The sequence below is a fragment of the Narcine bancroftii genome, chromosome 11 (assembly GCF_036971445.1).
Source record: "Narcine bancroftii isolate sNarBan1 chromosome 11, sNarBan1.hap1, whole genome shotgun sequence".
Classification (NCBI taxonomy): Eukaryota; Metazoa; Chordata; class Chondrichthyes; order Torpediniformes; family Narcinidae; genus Narcine; species Narcine bancroftii.
The window spans coordinates 73,142,318-73,158,531 of record NC_091479.1 but is presented as its reverse complement, the minus strand read 5'-3'; the positions used below and the strand labels follow the sequence as shown (position 1 = coordinate 73,158,531).

Sequence of the window (16,214 nt, the reverse complement as noted above, 5' to 3'; positions counted from 1 at the left end):
TGAACCAACGAGATCACAACTGAGAATCCAGCTCAAAGGACCATCAGTGCTCCTTGACTTAAGGAGAAGCACCGTTATGCTCCGCAGCTGAGGTGACTTGCTTGGTACAAATATGCCACTCTTTCAAGAGAGCTATCTTAGTGAACAAGCAACAATCCCTGCGGAAAGGAACAGTTTCAATAACTTTGTGATAAATTATCTTCAGTATTAATGAAACAAGAAGGGATTTACAGCAAAGTTCCATACATTTGCAGAAAGTGAAAGAATATTACAGGTAACGCCAATTGAATCTCAATAACAGTGCTTCAGTCATTTTAGGTGAAACTTCTGGGTGTAATTTGACCATGTGAGATGATGTTCAACTGGTGATACTGAAATTGATCAGCCATTTTATATCCGTGCTGAATTTTATTTCCATCAAGATGAACACAAATATAAGCAGGGAAAGAAATAAATGATGCTGTGGCATGTCATCTTGCACAAGTGCAAACAAACCCCTTGATGTTCTCAAAAATGACTTTGATGTGGTTCTTTGATATTCTTAATGGGATATAAATGACACAGAGCAATGGGCATGTTCATGCAATGATAAAAACAAATTGGTCAAATGCCATCCAGAAATTCAGACTCTGATAATGTTCTAGATACCCAAAAGTTTGCTTGCAGTAAATTTGGGAGGTAGCAGTCTTCTTTGTTACTCAACAATTCAGATCTGACTTTGGCTTGTCTCCAGATACTTAGCTAAAGTCTACCTAAAGCCTGCCTCTTAAAATACAGCTAAAATCTCACCTCTACAATGATTGCTGAAAGACCACTGATTAAAACATGTACATGCTGTTGGAATAAAGCAAAAATACACTTTCTACCAGCTCCTTTTATTCACTGGATGCATGTCATCAAGCAAGATGATGTGCATTCTTCACTGAAATCTACATAATGGCTTTATGATATGGTCATCAGATACAAATGACCAATAGATGTCAATAAAAATCTTTGCTTTCTAGTATGACATCCAGAAAGGCTCATTTTCTTACCTCACAGACCTATAAGCTGCAAATCAGCTCAACTTCAACACTAAAATCTATTAGAATAATATCTCAGTGTGCTACTTCAGTTGAAGAGAAATGAGGAAGAAAAAAAAAATTACTTGACATTTCAAAGACAAATAATTTTAAAATGAGCAAGACTGTTTGGATTCTCCACAGGAACATTGTTCATCATTAAACACCAGCTTGGAATATTTGCTGTATGAATCTGCACGGTGCAATGAAAACTGATGAGAGAAATAGGTTAGCTTCTGATTGCTTTGACAATCATCTGAAAGTTACTGAAGCAACAGTTTCTGAACAGTAAGGAAATTCATGCAGGGAACTGCATATCTACATTTTTCATTCCAGCATTTCATAAGGATACTTACATCAAACAAATTTTCTATATACATTTCCTCATTGACCTGGTCACGAAGTATGTCCTGGTTCTGCCGCATAAATGTGATGTAGGTGTCCGCTAGGTCCATTCCAGGTTGCTGGATAGAAATACATGGAAAAAAAAGGCAAAAGTCACATTAATGTAAGATACCTTGGACTCCTCATTTCCACATCTGTATTTCACAAATCATTTTTGCAAAAAAGTTTCACATCATGATGAATCCATGGTCATCCATTTTATGTAAATATTACAAAATGAAGCTGCTAATGCCCTCATTTTCTTATTTCTGACAATGTATGCTCCACTGTCTTAATGTACTTAATTACCCTTTGAGACTGAAGCATGGTTAACTGTGACACCCAATATCCACCCTGTACCAGTCAGATGTCAGGAGTGTCCTTGATTTTAGGTGGACTCCCCATTCTTTCTTGGACAGTGAGGTTTGGTCTTGCAGAAGATGCTGGTAGGGAACTTGATTTTACATTTGTTCTCCAAAGATATGTGAGAGACATTAAAAAATTGTTAGGATCTTCACCGAAGAATTAATCTCCTTTTGCTCTTCATTTGTATTATGATGTTTCTGAAATGTTATATCAAATATTTTTAATATCTTACAATGTTAAAGTAATAAAGACAACTTGAATGTAAAACTCGCAATATGAAATATCTCTTCCACGTTAGTAATTTGAGGAGAGACTACAGATGCTGGAATTTGGAGCAAAACACAATCTACTGGAGGAACTGGAGAGCATCAGTGGGAGGAAAAGAAATGTCAAAGTTTCGGGTGAAAACCCTTCATCCTGAGTCCTGATGAAGGGTTCTGGTCCACAATGCTGACAATTCTTTTTCTCCTACTGATGTAGCTCGACCCAATAAGTTCCTCTAGTGGATCATGTGTTGCTGTTAGCAATTTGAAGAACAAGTCCTAATTTGACTCCTCTAATTTTCACTCACTGATGCCTTGAGGAGTTCTTCTGTCCCTCTCAAAATAGTTAATTGCCAAAATTGTTTTTAAATTGAAGGGATTGAAGAACAATTCTAATTATTGGAATTTCCTCCCAAAAGGCCTGGATTTTGCAGATAAGAAAATCAAAAATATAACATTTTTTTCCAAGAGACGAGGGAAAGGGTAAAAGGGAAAATTAAGATGTTGCCTGCTTCCAAGTATTACCTCCAAAAACTCTGATCACCATAATCTCCCTACATTAAGTCATGACTCAGATGTATATGAGATTGATTCCTTGGCAGATAAAAAGTTGAAAGCCAGTAAATGCAAGTTATTTTAGCTAGATCTCTAAGAAAGTCTAAAGGGGAGAACTGTGAGAGCTAGATGCTCATTTTCTGGGAGTATTCGATAAGGACCAGACAATTTTACATTCAAATCAGACTCGGAAATCCACAGCTTTGTTCGTCATACATCAATTTTGGTTTGAATAATTGCAGGTGAAAATGGACATGACGCTTAGCTATTTCAGAATAACATAATAGATAATTACATATAGATCCAGAAGGTAACTAACTCTCACGATATTTTTGAGGAAATAAAAGCCCAAGTAGGCTTTCCTAAATAAACCCACACTAGGCCATTGGCAATTTTCTTTTTAAACAGCTGCTTGGCCCTTCGTACGTTCAAACTCATCCCAAACAGGCAGACTTGCTGTTTCTGTTTCAATAGAAGCCAAGAGAATTTCATTTGCTACCGCAGCTATTATCCTTTCCTCACTGCTCATCTACCTGTCGCAGGCTAGGAGACATATGGGAGTTTCACACCTTGAGAATAGATTTTCACATACAGTCTGCAGTCTTGAGACAGTAACTAATTATTATAAGAACATACACAACTTGGATAGATTTACTGCAGCAGCTGGTGACATTTACCAATTAGAATTGCGGTTCTTTAAAACAATTTCTTCTATATCGCAACTTGTAAAGGGTAATTATTTATAATGAATGGGGAAGAGATATAGTCCTTAATAGCACACATCTTGTACAACTGTCATGTTCTCTGGTTTGCCAGAAGGTGCTGAGTACAAGAAAGGAACAAACAACTTTTTCATTATTAGCACCATTAAACTTTGTAGCTCAGTTCATCAGATTGCACGGGTAATTTTTATAATCAAGTAAAATGAAGAGGAAACTTTTTTTCCTCATGCTGTTATTTAAAAATACAAACAACTTGAACTTTGATTTCAAATCTATCACCATATCTTTCACGATTATTTTATCCAACGGAATAGACAGTATAAATCCATTTAACAAACGGAACTGATGTGATGTGAAGACTTACAGAAAAAAAAAGGGATTTCAGCAGAGGGAGGGGTGAAGATTCAAGTATAAATTTAGGGATACAGCACAGTAACCATGCTGCCCAATTACACCGATGTGACCAATGAACCTACTAACCATGTATGCCCCACGCGGATACGAGGAGAATGCACAAATTCCTTATTTGGGACAGTTGGATGTGAACCCGGATCGCTGGCATAACACTAATTGTGTTACGTCAGATTTTTCTCTGCAAAGTATCAACATTTCGATGATCTCCAAGCCAATTATAATGTTTGACTCTTTATGGAAAGGCTTAGAACAGATATGACATCTCAAAACTGGGCATCCATGAGGTGCATGTGCCATAGACAGCAACCAAAATGTCTAACATCACTATCTGTGTCCTAGTGTCATTACATATTACTCATTCCATTATCATACTACTTTCTCACTCCATTCCTCCAAGCCACAGACCAATGGCTTGGAAATATGTGGCTGCTCCTTCCTCCCCATCAATTAGCTCACATCTTAAGGACTGAAGCAGTTCGAGAAAGCAGATCACAATCACTTTCTCAAGGGCACTTAGAGATGGGCAATTAAATGCTGGCTCACCCTGTGAAGACCACATCCTTTGAAGAAATAAAAAACCCATCAAACTCAGGAGTAATGTTAATATGAGGAATAATGAAGTGCATCCCAACAACTATTCCGCTGAGGCCATATCATACATGCTAAATGACCAAAGCAGTTTGGAATAGACAGAGCTAAACAATGACCCAACTCTGTTATCCTGTCATGTCTTCAGTTAGAAGTGGGAAGTGGACGATCCATCTTCATCTCCTACTGTGGTCCATGCCATGCAAACAATCCAATTAACTTTAATTGATAATGAAGAATTAAACTGGATACAAGAAAGGCAATGAGGGCAGACTGATGTGTGGTTCCAGGACTAACGATGTGTTCTCTTGCAATAGTGGTGGATTTAGACAAGCTTTTCCAGTACAGCTATATAACACTGATATCTACCCAATGATATGAAAAGTTGCCCCAGGAGGGACAAACTTGCTAATAACCCATTCAATGACGTTCAGTTTGGTCTCACAGGATTAATTGGCTCCAGTCACTGATATAATTTCTCTGGTTCAAACAAGAGCAGAGTTGCATATCTAAGGTGAGAGTGACTGCCCTTGACCTCGGAAAAGTATTTTACCAGGTAACATCAAAGAGCTTATAAAAAAAAGTCAATGGGAATTAAGGGAAACCCCCCCTCCACTGATGATTATAGAATTGATACAGCATGCTGTCCCACATGAAAAATCTCTGCCTGTCCCAGAGAAAGGAAGCAAAAGGGAGAATTGAATGTGGATTATAAGAGAGAGGTGGTGGTGGTGGGGGGGGGGGGGGGGGGGTAGTAAAGGGTTATTGGAAATTGGAAAATGCAATGTTCATACCATAGTAAGACCCCTGTTATCTGGGATTCAAGCAACTGGCAAAAAAAAAAGAATTCATGAAAAATAAACAGATAAAAAACATGGAAGTTTAAAAATAGCATGCCTCAGCAATTATTTAATTTTCAAATATTTTAAAACCATGACACATACAGCAGAAAAAAAAGCAAATGATACATATTGTCAATAAAAGAATACATGGCCTATAACTCACCCCCCCGCAATCCAATTACCATTGATTAGAGCAACACCACCACAGCATGGCCAAAATAATTCAAAATTTTAAACCCATATAATCTCAAGCAACTGGAAAATTCACTTATCCGGCATCTACTTGGTAGGATTATGAGGAACTGTTCCTCCAGTTTGAGTTGGACCTCACTCTGGCAGTGGAGAAGGCTGAGGACAGATGGTTGGTGTGAATGGAAAGAAGAAATGAAATGGCATCTGATGGCACGGGTGTCCTGCATATAAGTTGCCTCGTCTTTGCTTTGACTCGCCAATGTAAAGGAGGTCGCAGCAGGAGCACTAAATGCTGCAGACAAGATTGGAGAAGGTGCATGTAAATCCTTGCCTCATTTGGAAGAGCTGTTCAGGTCCCTGGATGGTCATGAAGGAGATGTACAAACAAATGCTGCAGAGGAAAGTGCTCAGACTCAGTGAGGCATGGGCGGGAGGGATGAGTGGTTCATGGAGTCATGGAAGAGGTGGTCCCTGTGGAAGGCAGAAAGGTGTGGAGAGAGCTAATGAAAAAAATCACACAGAAGCCAGTGGAAGTGATGATGGTTAATCAATGCAAAAGTTATTAGGTTGAAATGTGATAACTATGGGAGTTTCTTATATATATATAGCATTGTAATTCCACAGAATGTAGGATTTGTTTGAGGTTCACAATGGACCATTGCCTCAACATTTCTATGTCTGTGCTGTTTATCTGAGAATTTAGAAAACAAAATTCTATATTTTTTCCTCTGCGCTGGATGGGTCACATCTCCAGAATGGAGGACCATCGCCTTCCCAAGATCGTATTATATGGCGAGCTCTCCACTGGCCACCGTGATAGAGGTGCACCAAAGAAAAGGTACAAGGACTGCCTAAAAAAATCTCTTGGTGCCTGCCACATTGACCACCGCCAGTGGGCTGATAACGCCTCAAACCGTGCATCTTGGCGCCTCACAGTTTGGCGGGCAGCAGCCTCCTTTGAAGAAGACCGCAGAGCCCACCTCACTGACAAAAGGCAAAGGAGGAAAAACCCAACACCCAACCCCAACCAACCAATTTTCCCTTGCAACCGCTGCAATCGTGTCTGCCTGTCCCGCATCGGACTTGTCAGCCACAAACGAGCCTGCAGCTGACGTGGACTTTTTACCCCCTCCATAAATCTTCGTCCGCGAAGCCAAGCCAAAGAAAGAACATCAGTCCACCCAAGTCCAACTGGGTAGAATGAAATATAATTTTGCTTACTTTTGAACATTGTATTGCAAGTTCATTGATGGAGAGTAGACTATTGGCTGAATAATTTATTTCTTTGTGAATGAGGGGAAAACATCTCAAAACCTTCTGTTTTGTTGTGAAGCAGCAATGGAAACTGCAAATAGAAAAGGCAAAGACCTCCTCATTGAATTGCTAACATTTCTAGTTAGTTGCCTCACTGTCCAGATTCCAAGTAGGAACAGATAGAGATCCTCAACTAGAACACTTTTTTAAAATTTGTAAATCCAATATAATTTTAATTGCTATTGACAATTTTTCACTTTCTGCAAGCTCTTCATTGGTCTTCACTGGTTGGTTAACAGGATGGGCTGGCACAACAAGAGATGGAAAATCTAGATTCATCCAGTACCTGGCCCATAACAGAAGAAATAGGAGCTGGAGTTGGTCATCTTGCCTGATTAGTCTGCTCCATTATTCAATAAGATCATGGATGATCTGGCCATGGACCTGCCATTTCCTATATCCTTTAATTCCCCTAACATGCAAAAATCTACCTAATTCCATTTTAAATCCATTTAACGAGGCAGCTTCTACTGCTTCCTGGACAGAGAAATCTACAGTTTCAATAGTCTTTGAAGAAGCAATACATCTTCATCTCTGTCCTAATTCTACTCCCCTGAATCTTGAGGCTCTGTTCTCTATTTGTAGTCTCATCTACCAGAGGAAACAGCTCTCTTGCCTCTTCCTTATCTATCTTTTTTATAATTTTAAATGTTCCTATGAGATCCCGTCTCATTCTTCTGAATTCCAGTGAGTATAATCCAAGGCAACTAAATCCCTCCTCATAGACTTACCCCCTGATCTCTGGAATGAATGTGATGAATCTCTTCTGCACTGTCTTCAAATTCAGTACATCTTTTCTCAAGTATGGAGATGAAGAGGAGTCACGAGATGGAGTAGTGGCTGGTAGGAGAATACCAGCCCTCTCCAGAAAAGAAGAAAAAAAGTGAAGAAAAAGCAAAACCCCAGATACACAAAACACAACAAGTAAAAGATAAAGGTGTGGAGAAAAGAAAGGAAATGGCACCTAAGAAAGAAAAACAAAAACAACGGGAAAAAAAGAAGGAAAGATGCTGGAAGAGAAAGGAGAAGGCCTTACCTACACGAAAAAGCAGGGACCCGCCGTGGACAGAGGAGCCCGCTCCCCGAGGTTAGTGAAGACCCCGCAGGGTCGCGACCACCCGACCGCGGGACTGCAAAAATGGCTCACTGAGCCAAACAAAGGTGCGCAATGCACACAACAAGGAAAAGGAGAACACCGACAGGAGGGGAGGATCAGCTGTGGAGTGAACCTACAGAGCACGAACAGCTGAGAGATGCCTGACAGCAGGGCTCCCAGCTGGAAGAAAAGGAAAGCAATGGGAAGGGGAGGGATGAGAGAGAAAAACAGAAGCAGGAGGCCCAACAGATAACCAGCCCAGAAGAAGAGAACCAACATCAAGAAGCCATGAAAAAAAAGCAACAAACTGAGGCAAGCAGCTCAACAAGAAAGTCAGAAGAGACACAGATACAAGGAAGAGAAGTAGAAGACACAAACCCAAGAGCAGACACAGAAGAAGAAGAAGAACACCAAGCTCTGCACAGAGGAATAGAAGGTAAAATGAATGGACAGCACATAGATAAAAAAAATTTCAAAAACAAATGAAAGCATTAAAAGAATGATTGACACTAGAATTTAGTGAAATGAAAAGAAAAATGAAAAGTACAGAAGAAAAAGTGAGTAGAATAGAGCTGGTCATAACAGATATAGGGAAAGGATTAGAAAATGTGGAAGAACGTGTAATGGCGGTAGAAATGGAAGTGAACGACTTAAAAAGAAAATTGGAAGAATGTGATAAAAAGGTTAAAGAAACACAGGAGTTGTTAGCTCAGAAGATGGATATAGTGGAAAACTATAGAAGGCGAAACAATAGAAAGATAGTGGGCCTAAAGGAAGATGAAGAAGACAAAGATATGAAAGAATTTATAAAAGAATGGATCCCAAAAGTCCTGGGAATGCCAGAAATGCAGGAAGGAATGGAAATGGAAAGGGCACACAGAACATTAGCCCCAAAACCACAGTCACAACAAAAACCAAGATCCGTTTTAGTACAATTTCTGAGATACACAAGAGAAAATATATTGGAGAAGGCAATGGATAAAATTAGAGAAGACAAAAAACCACTGGAGTACAAAGGTCAAAAATTTTTTTCTACCCAGACAAAAGTTTTGAACTCCTAAAGAATAGGAAGGAGTTTAACACAGCAAAATTGATCCTATGGAAAAAAGGCTATAAATTTATGTTAAGATTTCCAGCGGTGCTTAAAATAGTTATCCCGGGTGCAGCAAAACAGACTGTTCTCGGATACGGAGAAAGCACGAGAATTTGCAGAATGCTTGCAGAGAAAGAGAGATGAAGAGATGTAACAAGAACAAACTACATATAAAGATGTAAAAATAATGTATAAGTAAGAACTAAAGGAGGGAAGAAAATGGAAGTGAGGGAAAAGGGGGGAAAAAAGAGGAGGGGTGTAAAAAAAAGAAAAAAGGGAAGAGGGGGAGTTTTGTTTTAATGTGAAGATAAAAGTCTTTTTGGGAGGGGCGGTTTGGGTGGGATAGAATAACCATTACTGTGAAATCAGTTGACACTTACGAACGGGTTTACAGTCCGAATGGAGAGGGGAGTTGTTGTTGCCTGGCAAGGGACAAGGGGTGAGTCAGAGTGGGGGGGAGGAGACACTTGGGTTTAAGGGAATTTTAGATGTGGGAGTGGTTGAAGTATTTTATGTTTTAGAAGTGTTGTCATACATTGAGTTCAAAAAAGGAAAGCTGAGAGATGAAAATGGGGAAAAGGGGAAAGGTGGTGGTGAGGAAGCAGAAATGAGATGTAAACAGAGTATGAGATGGCCATGTTGAACTATATGACTATAAATATTAATGGAATACATAACCAAATCAAAAGGAAAAGGCTATTAAATTTACTGAAAAAAGAAAAAATAGATTTAGCATTCATGCAGGAAACACATCTAACTGAAGTGGAACATAATAAATTAGGGGAGACTGGGTAGAGCAAGTAACGGCAGCATCATATAACTCAAAAGCCAGAGGTGTAACTATATTAATCAATAAAAATATACCAATCAAAATAGAGGAGGAAATAATAGATCCAGCAGGGAGATACGTAATGATAAAGTGTCAGATATATTCAGAATTCTGGAATTTGGTCAATATATATACACCTAAAGAAGAGGATCAAAAATTTATGCAAGATATTTTTTTTAAGATTGTAGATACGCAGGAGAATATATTGATAGGAGAGGACTTTAACCTTAATTTGGATTCAAAGATGCATAAAACTGGACAAAAGACTAGCAAAAAGAACAAAGTAGCCAAATTTATGGTTAAATCAATGCAGGAAATGCAACTTTTGGATATATGGAGAAGACAACACCCAAAGGAGAAGGAATACTCATATTATTCGAGTAGACATAAAACATACTCAAGGATTGACCTGTTCCTGTTGTCAGCCCATATCCAAGGGAGAGTTAAGAAAACGGAATATAAAGCTAGATTGCTATCTGATCACTCACCCCTGTTATTAGCAATAGAACTGGAGGACATCCCACCAAGAACGTATAGATGGAGATTAAACTCCATGCTACTTAAAAGACAGGAATTTAGAGAATTTATTGAGCGCCAAATTATAATGTACTTTGAAATAAATATGGAATCAGTGAAAGACACATTTATATTATGGGATGCAATGAAAGCTTTTATCAGAGGGCAGATAATAAGTTATGTAGCTAAGATGAAAAAGGACTACAATCAGGAAATAGAACAGCTGGAAAGGGAAATAGTAAGTACAGAAAAAGAACTAGCAACAAGGGAAGATACAACAAAGAGAAGAGAATTGGCGGACAAAAAAATAAAATACTAAACACTACAAACGTATAAGGTGGAGAAGAACATAATGAAAATAAAGCAGAAGTATTATGAGCTAGGAGAAAAAACGCACAAAATACTAGCCTGGCAGCTTAAAACAGAACAAGCTAAAAGAACAGTATTGGCATCAAGGAAAAAGGACAAACAAATTACATATAACCCAATAGGGATCAATGAAAACTTTAAGGAATTCTATGAGCATTTATACCGAACTGAGAACAAAGGGAAAGAAGACAAAATAGATGAGTTTTTAGCTAAAATTGAACTACTGAAATTGCAAGAAAAGAAGCAAAACAAATTGATAAAACCATTTGAAAAAGAGGAAATACAGGATATATTAAAAAAGCTACCGAACCATAAAACGCCTGGAGAGGACGGACTCCCAATAGAATTCTATAAAACATTTAAAGAGTTATTAATTCCTCCTCTCCTGGAAGTAATGAACCAGATTGAAGAAACACAAAAGTTGCCAGATTCATGTAAAACAGCAATAATTACAGTAATACCAAAAACGGCAAAAGATCCACTAACACCAGCGTCGTATAGAACAATATCTCTACTTAACTCAGATTATAAGATAATAGCAAAACTATTAGCAAACAAATTGGCCGACAGTGTACCAAAAATAGTAAAACTAGATCAAACTGGATTTATTAAGAAAAGACGAATAACTGACAATGTCTGCAAGTTCATCAACTTAATCCATGCAGTACAAAGAAATAAGATACCAACAGTGCTATCTTCCAATCGACTGGAACCTGTCCAGAGAATTTTGTTGAATGATCACAAATGCCTCTAATATAATTTTTGCCAATTTATTTTGTTCCCTGGGTTGTATTCCATCTGGACTGGGAACCTGTCTAACTTTAGGCCCACTAGTTTGTTCAGCACTCCCTCTTTATTGATAGCAATTGTGGTTCTCACCTCCCACTGCCTCAATAACCTTCCCTTTTTGGCGTGTTAGACATGTCCTTCACCACGAAGATTGACGCAAAATAGACATTCAAAGCCCCAGCCATTTTTGCATTACCCAACATTAATTCCTCCTTCTCATGTTTCAAGGGACCAACATTCACTTTAGCCACCTTTTTCTGCTTTATATAATCATAAAAACATTTTACCCTCTGTTTTTATATTTTGTGCATGTTTATTTATCTCATCTATCTTCCTTTTTTTATTGCATGGCAGATGGTTTTTTGTTGCTTTTTATAGTTTTCCCAACCTTTCATTTTCTCACTACTCTTGCTGACCTTGTACACATGATGATTTAATTGGTTGCCTCCCTTTATTTCTTTGGTTTTCCAAAGCTGACTCTCCCCACCCTCATTGTCCCAGCTTTTTAATGGAATATATTTTTTGTTGAGCACTGTGAAAAACCTCTTTGAAAGTCATCCACTATTCTTCAACCTTCTTTTTCCATCATATCGCCTGTGTTTCCTGTGCACGCTGCCCAACTGGCCAACTCCCTCATCCCATTGTAGTCTCATTTGCTTAAGCATTATCGAACTATCAAGCCCTCCATTTGTCTACAAAATTCAGTCATGCTGTGATCTCCAATTCCAAGAGGATCGCTAACTACAAGATCATTAATTTACCCGTCTCATTGTACAGGACCAGACCGAAAATGGCAGGTCCTGTGATGTTAAAACCAAACAAGCGTGAAATAGCTAAGATGGAGTGACAGGCAGCAAAATCAAAGATGTTTGAGCCTGAGTAAGTGGAGATGACTCCAACAGAGTTCCTTTCTACAGGCTTTGCAAGTGAAACCTCCAACTTTCACTTCACACATCAAGTGATCTGTTCTCTGCGGTCTACAGGCAGAATCTGCTTGCACACATTTCTAATCATCTCTGGATACCCAGGAGGTCAGACCTCCTGCAGAATTCTTGTGTTGTGTTTTTTTTTGTAATCCTGCATTGAGAAGCCACACCATGCAGAAAAGGGAGCAGATTAGTTGTTCCTATTAACGAAAAACTACTTGCGTCACTTCCTGTATTATATACTGAAATGTCTTAACGTGTAATTTCAGAAAATAATGTAACTCTGTCAGGTCCCTAAAGTCTATGTAAGCCAAAGTTTTTTTGATATTAAGATGCCTCGGTAAAGCTGGACATTAACATAACATAATAATTACAGCACGGAAACAGGCCATTAGGCCCTTCTAGTCCGCACCGAACCAAACACCCCTTTCTAGTCCCACCTCCCTGCACAATGCCCATAACCCTCCATCTTCTTCTCATCCATATACCTGTCCAACCTTTTCTTAAATAATACAATTGACTCCGCCGCCACTATTTCTCCCGGAAGATCATTCCACACAGCTACCACTCTCTGAGTAAAGAAGTTCCCCCTCATGTTACCTCTAAACCTCTGCCCCTTAATTCTTAACTCATGTCCTCTTGTTTTAAACTTTCCTCCTCTTAACAGAAATAGTCTATCCACATCCATTCTGTCTATCCCTTTCATAATCTTAAATACTTCTATCAAATCCCCTCTCAACCTTCTACGCTCCAAAGAATAAAGACCCAATCTGTCCAATCTCTCCCCATACTCCAGATGCTTAAACCCAGGCAACATTCTGGTAAACCTTCTCTGCACTCTCTCCACTCTGTTTATATCCTTCCTATAATTAGGCGACCAGAACTGCACACAGAACTCCAAATTAGGCCGCACCAACGTCTTATACAATCTCAACATCACCTCCCAACTCCTATATTCCATGCAATGATTGATAAAGGCCAGTATACTAAAAGCCTTCTTCACCACCCTATTCACGTGAGTTTCTATCTTCAGGGAACGATGTACCGTTACTCCTAAATCTTTCTGTTCTTCTGTATTCCTCAATGCTCTCCCATTTACCACATATGTCCTATTCTGATTCTTCTTACCAAAATGAAGCACCTCACACTTATCAGCATTAAATTCCATCTGCCATTTTTCAGCCCACTTTTCTAAGCAGCCCAAATCCCTCTGCAATCCTTGAAAACCTTCTTCATTATCCACTATTCCACCTATCTTAGTATCGTCTGCATATTTACTAATCCAATTCACCACCCCATCATCTAGATCATTAATGTATATAACGAACAACAATGGGCCCAATACAGATCCTTGAGGCACACCACTGGTCACCGGCCTCCAACCTGACAGACAATTATCCACTACCACTCTCTGGCCTCTCCCTTTCAGCCAATGTTCAATCCATTTGACTATCTCAAAATTTATACCTAAAGACTGCACCTTCCTAACTAACCTTCCATGTGGTACCTTATCGAAGGCCTTACTGAAGTCCATATAGACAACATCCACTGCGCTACCCTCATCCACATTCCTAGTCACCTCTTCAAAAAATTCAATCAGATTGGTCAAACATGACCTTCCTCCCACAAATCCATGTTGAGTGCTCCTGATCAGACCCTGTCTATCCAGATGTTTATAAGTACTATCTCTAAGAATTTTCTCCATTAATTTACCTACCACAGACGTCAAACTTACAGGCCGATAGTTGCCAGGCTTCCTCCTTGAACCCTTTTTAAATAACGGAACCACATGCGCAATGCGCCAATCCTCCGGCACTATCCCCATATCTAATGACATTTGAAAAATTACCGCCAGAGCCTCTGCTATTTCCTCCTTCACTTCTCTCAATGTCCTGGGGAAGATCCCGTCTGGTCCCGGAGACTTATCCACCTTTATATTCTTCAAAAGCCTTAAAACTACACCTTTTGTAATCTCTATATTCCCCATATTTACCCAATTTGCTTTTTTTATCCCACATCTCCCAATATCCTTCTCCTTAGTGAATACCGAAGAAAAGAAACTGTTCAATATCTCCCCCATTTCTCTAGGTTCCACTCACAGTTTTCCACTCTGATTTTCTAAGGGACCAATTTTGTCTCTAGCTTTCCTCTTACCAATAACATATTTGTAGAACTCTTTTGGATTAGTTTTCACCCTGCTTGCCATAGTTTTCTCGTACCTTCTTTTAGCTTTCCTAATTCCTCTCTTAAGATTCCTCTTACATTCAATGTATCTTTCAAACATCTCCTTAACTCCATGCTTCTTATATCTAATGTACGCCTCCCTTTTTCTTCGAACCAAGTTTCCAATATTCCTTGAAAACCACGGCTCTCTCAAACCTTTTGCCCCTCCTTTTAACCTAACAGGAACATAAAGCTTTTGCACTCTCAAAATCTGATCTTTAAAAGACTTCCATCTCTCTACTACATCCTGCCCATAAAACAAATTGTCCCAATGCACACCCTGCAAGTCCTTTCGCATCTCCTCAAATCTAGCTTTTCCCCAATCAAAAACCTCAATCCTTGGCCCTGATTTCTCTCTTTCCATAATGACATTGAAGCTGATGGCATTATGATCACTGGACCCGAAGTGCTCGCCAACACTAACCTCCGTCACTTGACCCATCCCATTTGCCAACAGTAGATCTAACTCTGCTCCTTCTCTGGTCGGCACCTCTACATATTGTTGTAAAAAACTATCTTGCACACATTTCACAAACTCTAACCCATCCATTCCTTTCACAGAATGTGTTTCCCAATCTATATGTGGAAAATTAAAATCTCCCATAATTACAACCCTGTGCTTATCACAAATATCTACTATCTCCCTACAGATTTGCTCCTCTAGGTCTCGGTCCCCTCCGGGCGGTCTATAATACACCCCTACAAGTGTAACCTCTCCTTTCCTACTCCTCAGTTCCACCCAAATAGCCTCCGTGGATGTGCCCTCTAATCTATCCTTCCTAGGCACCGCTGTAATATTTTCCCTGACAAGCAATGCAACCCCACCTCCTCTTGCCCCTCCGACTCTATCACACCTAAAACAACGAAACCCAGGGATATTCAGTTGCCAATCACATCCCTCCTGCAACCATGTCTCACTAATCGCTACCACATCATACTTCCAAGTATCAATCCACACCTTCAGCTCATCCACCTTTTTTACAATACTCCTGGCATTAAAATATATGAATTTCAGGGATTTCCCATTTTTTAATCCCTGTTTTCCCTCATCTTTAAGAACAACATTATTTACTTTTCCTGCCAATTGCCCTTCATCTTCTTCCAGAGCATTTCCCTTCTCTATCACCTGCCCATCCATATTCAAATACTTACTACAAACTTTCATTGTTTGCATTCTAACCTTCTCCTTACTGCTCTGTACTATTTTGTTCCCTCCCCCCAACCATTCTAGTTTAAAGGATCCTGAGTAGCCCTAGCAAATACCTCTGCCAGGATTCTGGTCCCCCTGGGATTTAAGTGTAACCCGTCCTTACTGTACAGGTCACATCTCCCCCAAGTTTAAGGTTCCTTTATTCTTCTTTTTTTCTTTGGCTTTGCTTCGCGGACGAAGATTTATGGAGGGGGTAAAAAGTCCACGTCAGCTGCAGGCTCGTTTGTGGCTGACAAGTCCGATGCGGGACAGGCAGACACGATTGCAGCGGTTGCAGGGGAAAATTGGTTGGTTGGGGTTGGGTGTTGGGTTTTTCCTCCTTTGCCTTTTGTCAGTGAGGTGGGCTCTGCGGTCTTCTTCAAAGGAGGTTGCTGCCCGCCAAACTGTGAGGCGCCAAGATGCACGGTTTGAGGCGTTATCAGCCCACTGGCGGTGGTCAATGTGGCAGGCACCAAGAGATTT

General features: G+C 39.6%; 1 protein-coding gene across 2 annotated transcripts in view; it reads right to left on the bottom strand.

Moving 5' to 3' along the window:
* Positions 1–16,214, bottom strand: part of cadps2 (Ca++-dependent secretion activator 2) — a 533,161-nt gene that overhangs the window by 39,192 nt on the left and 477,755 nt on the right. For both annotated transcript variants that reach the window (XM_069903385.1, XM_069903386.1), the window contains one exon: positions 1,418–1,525. In XM_069903385.1, coding sequence (XP_069759486.1) covers positions 1,418–1,525 — 108 coding nt within the window. The remainder of the gene's footprint in view (positions 1–1,417; positions 1,526–16,214) is intronic.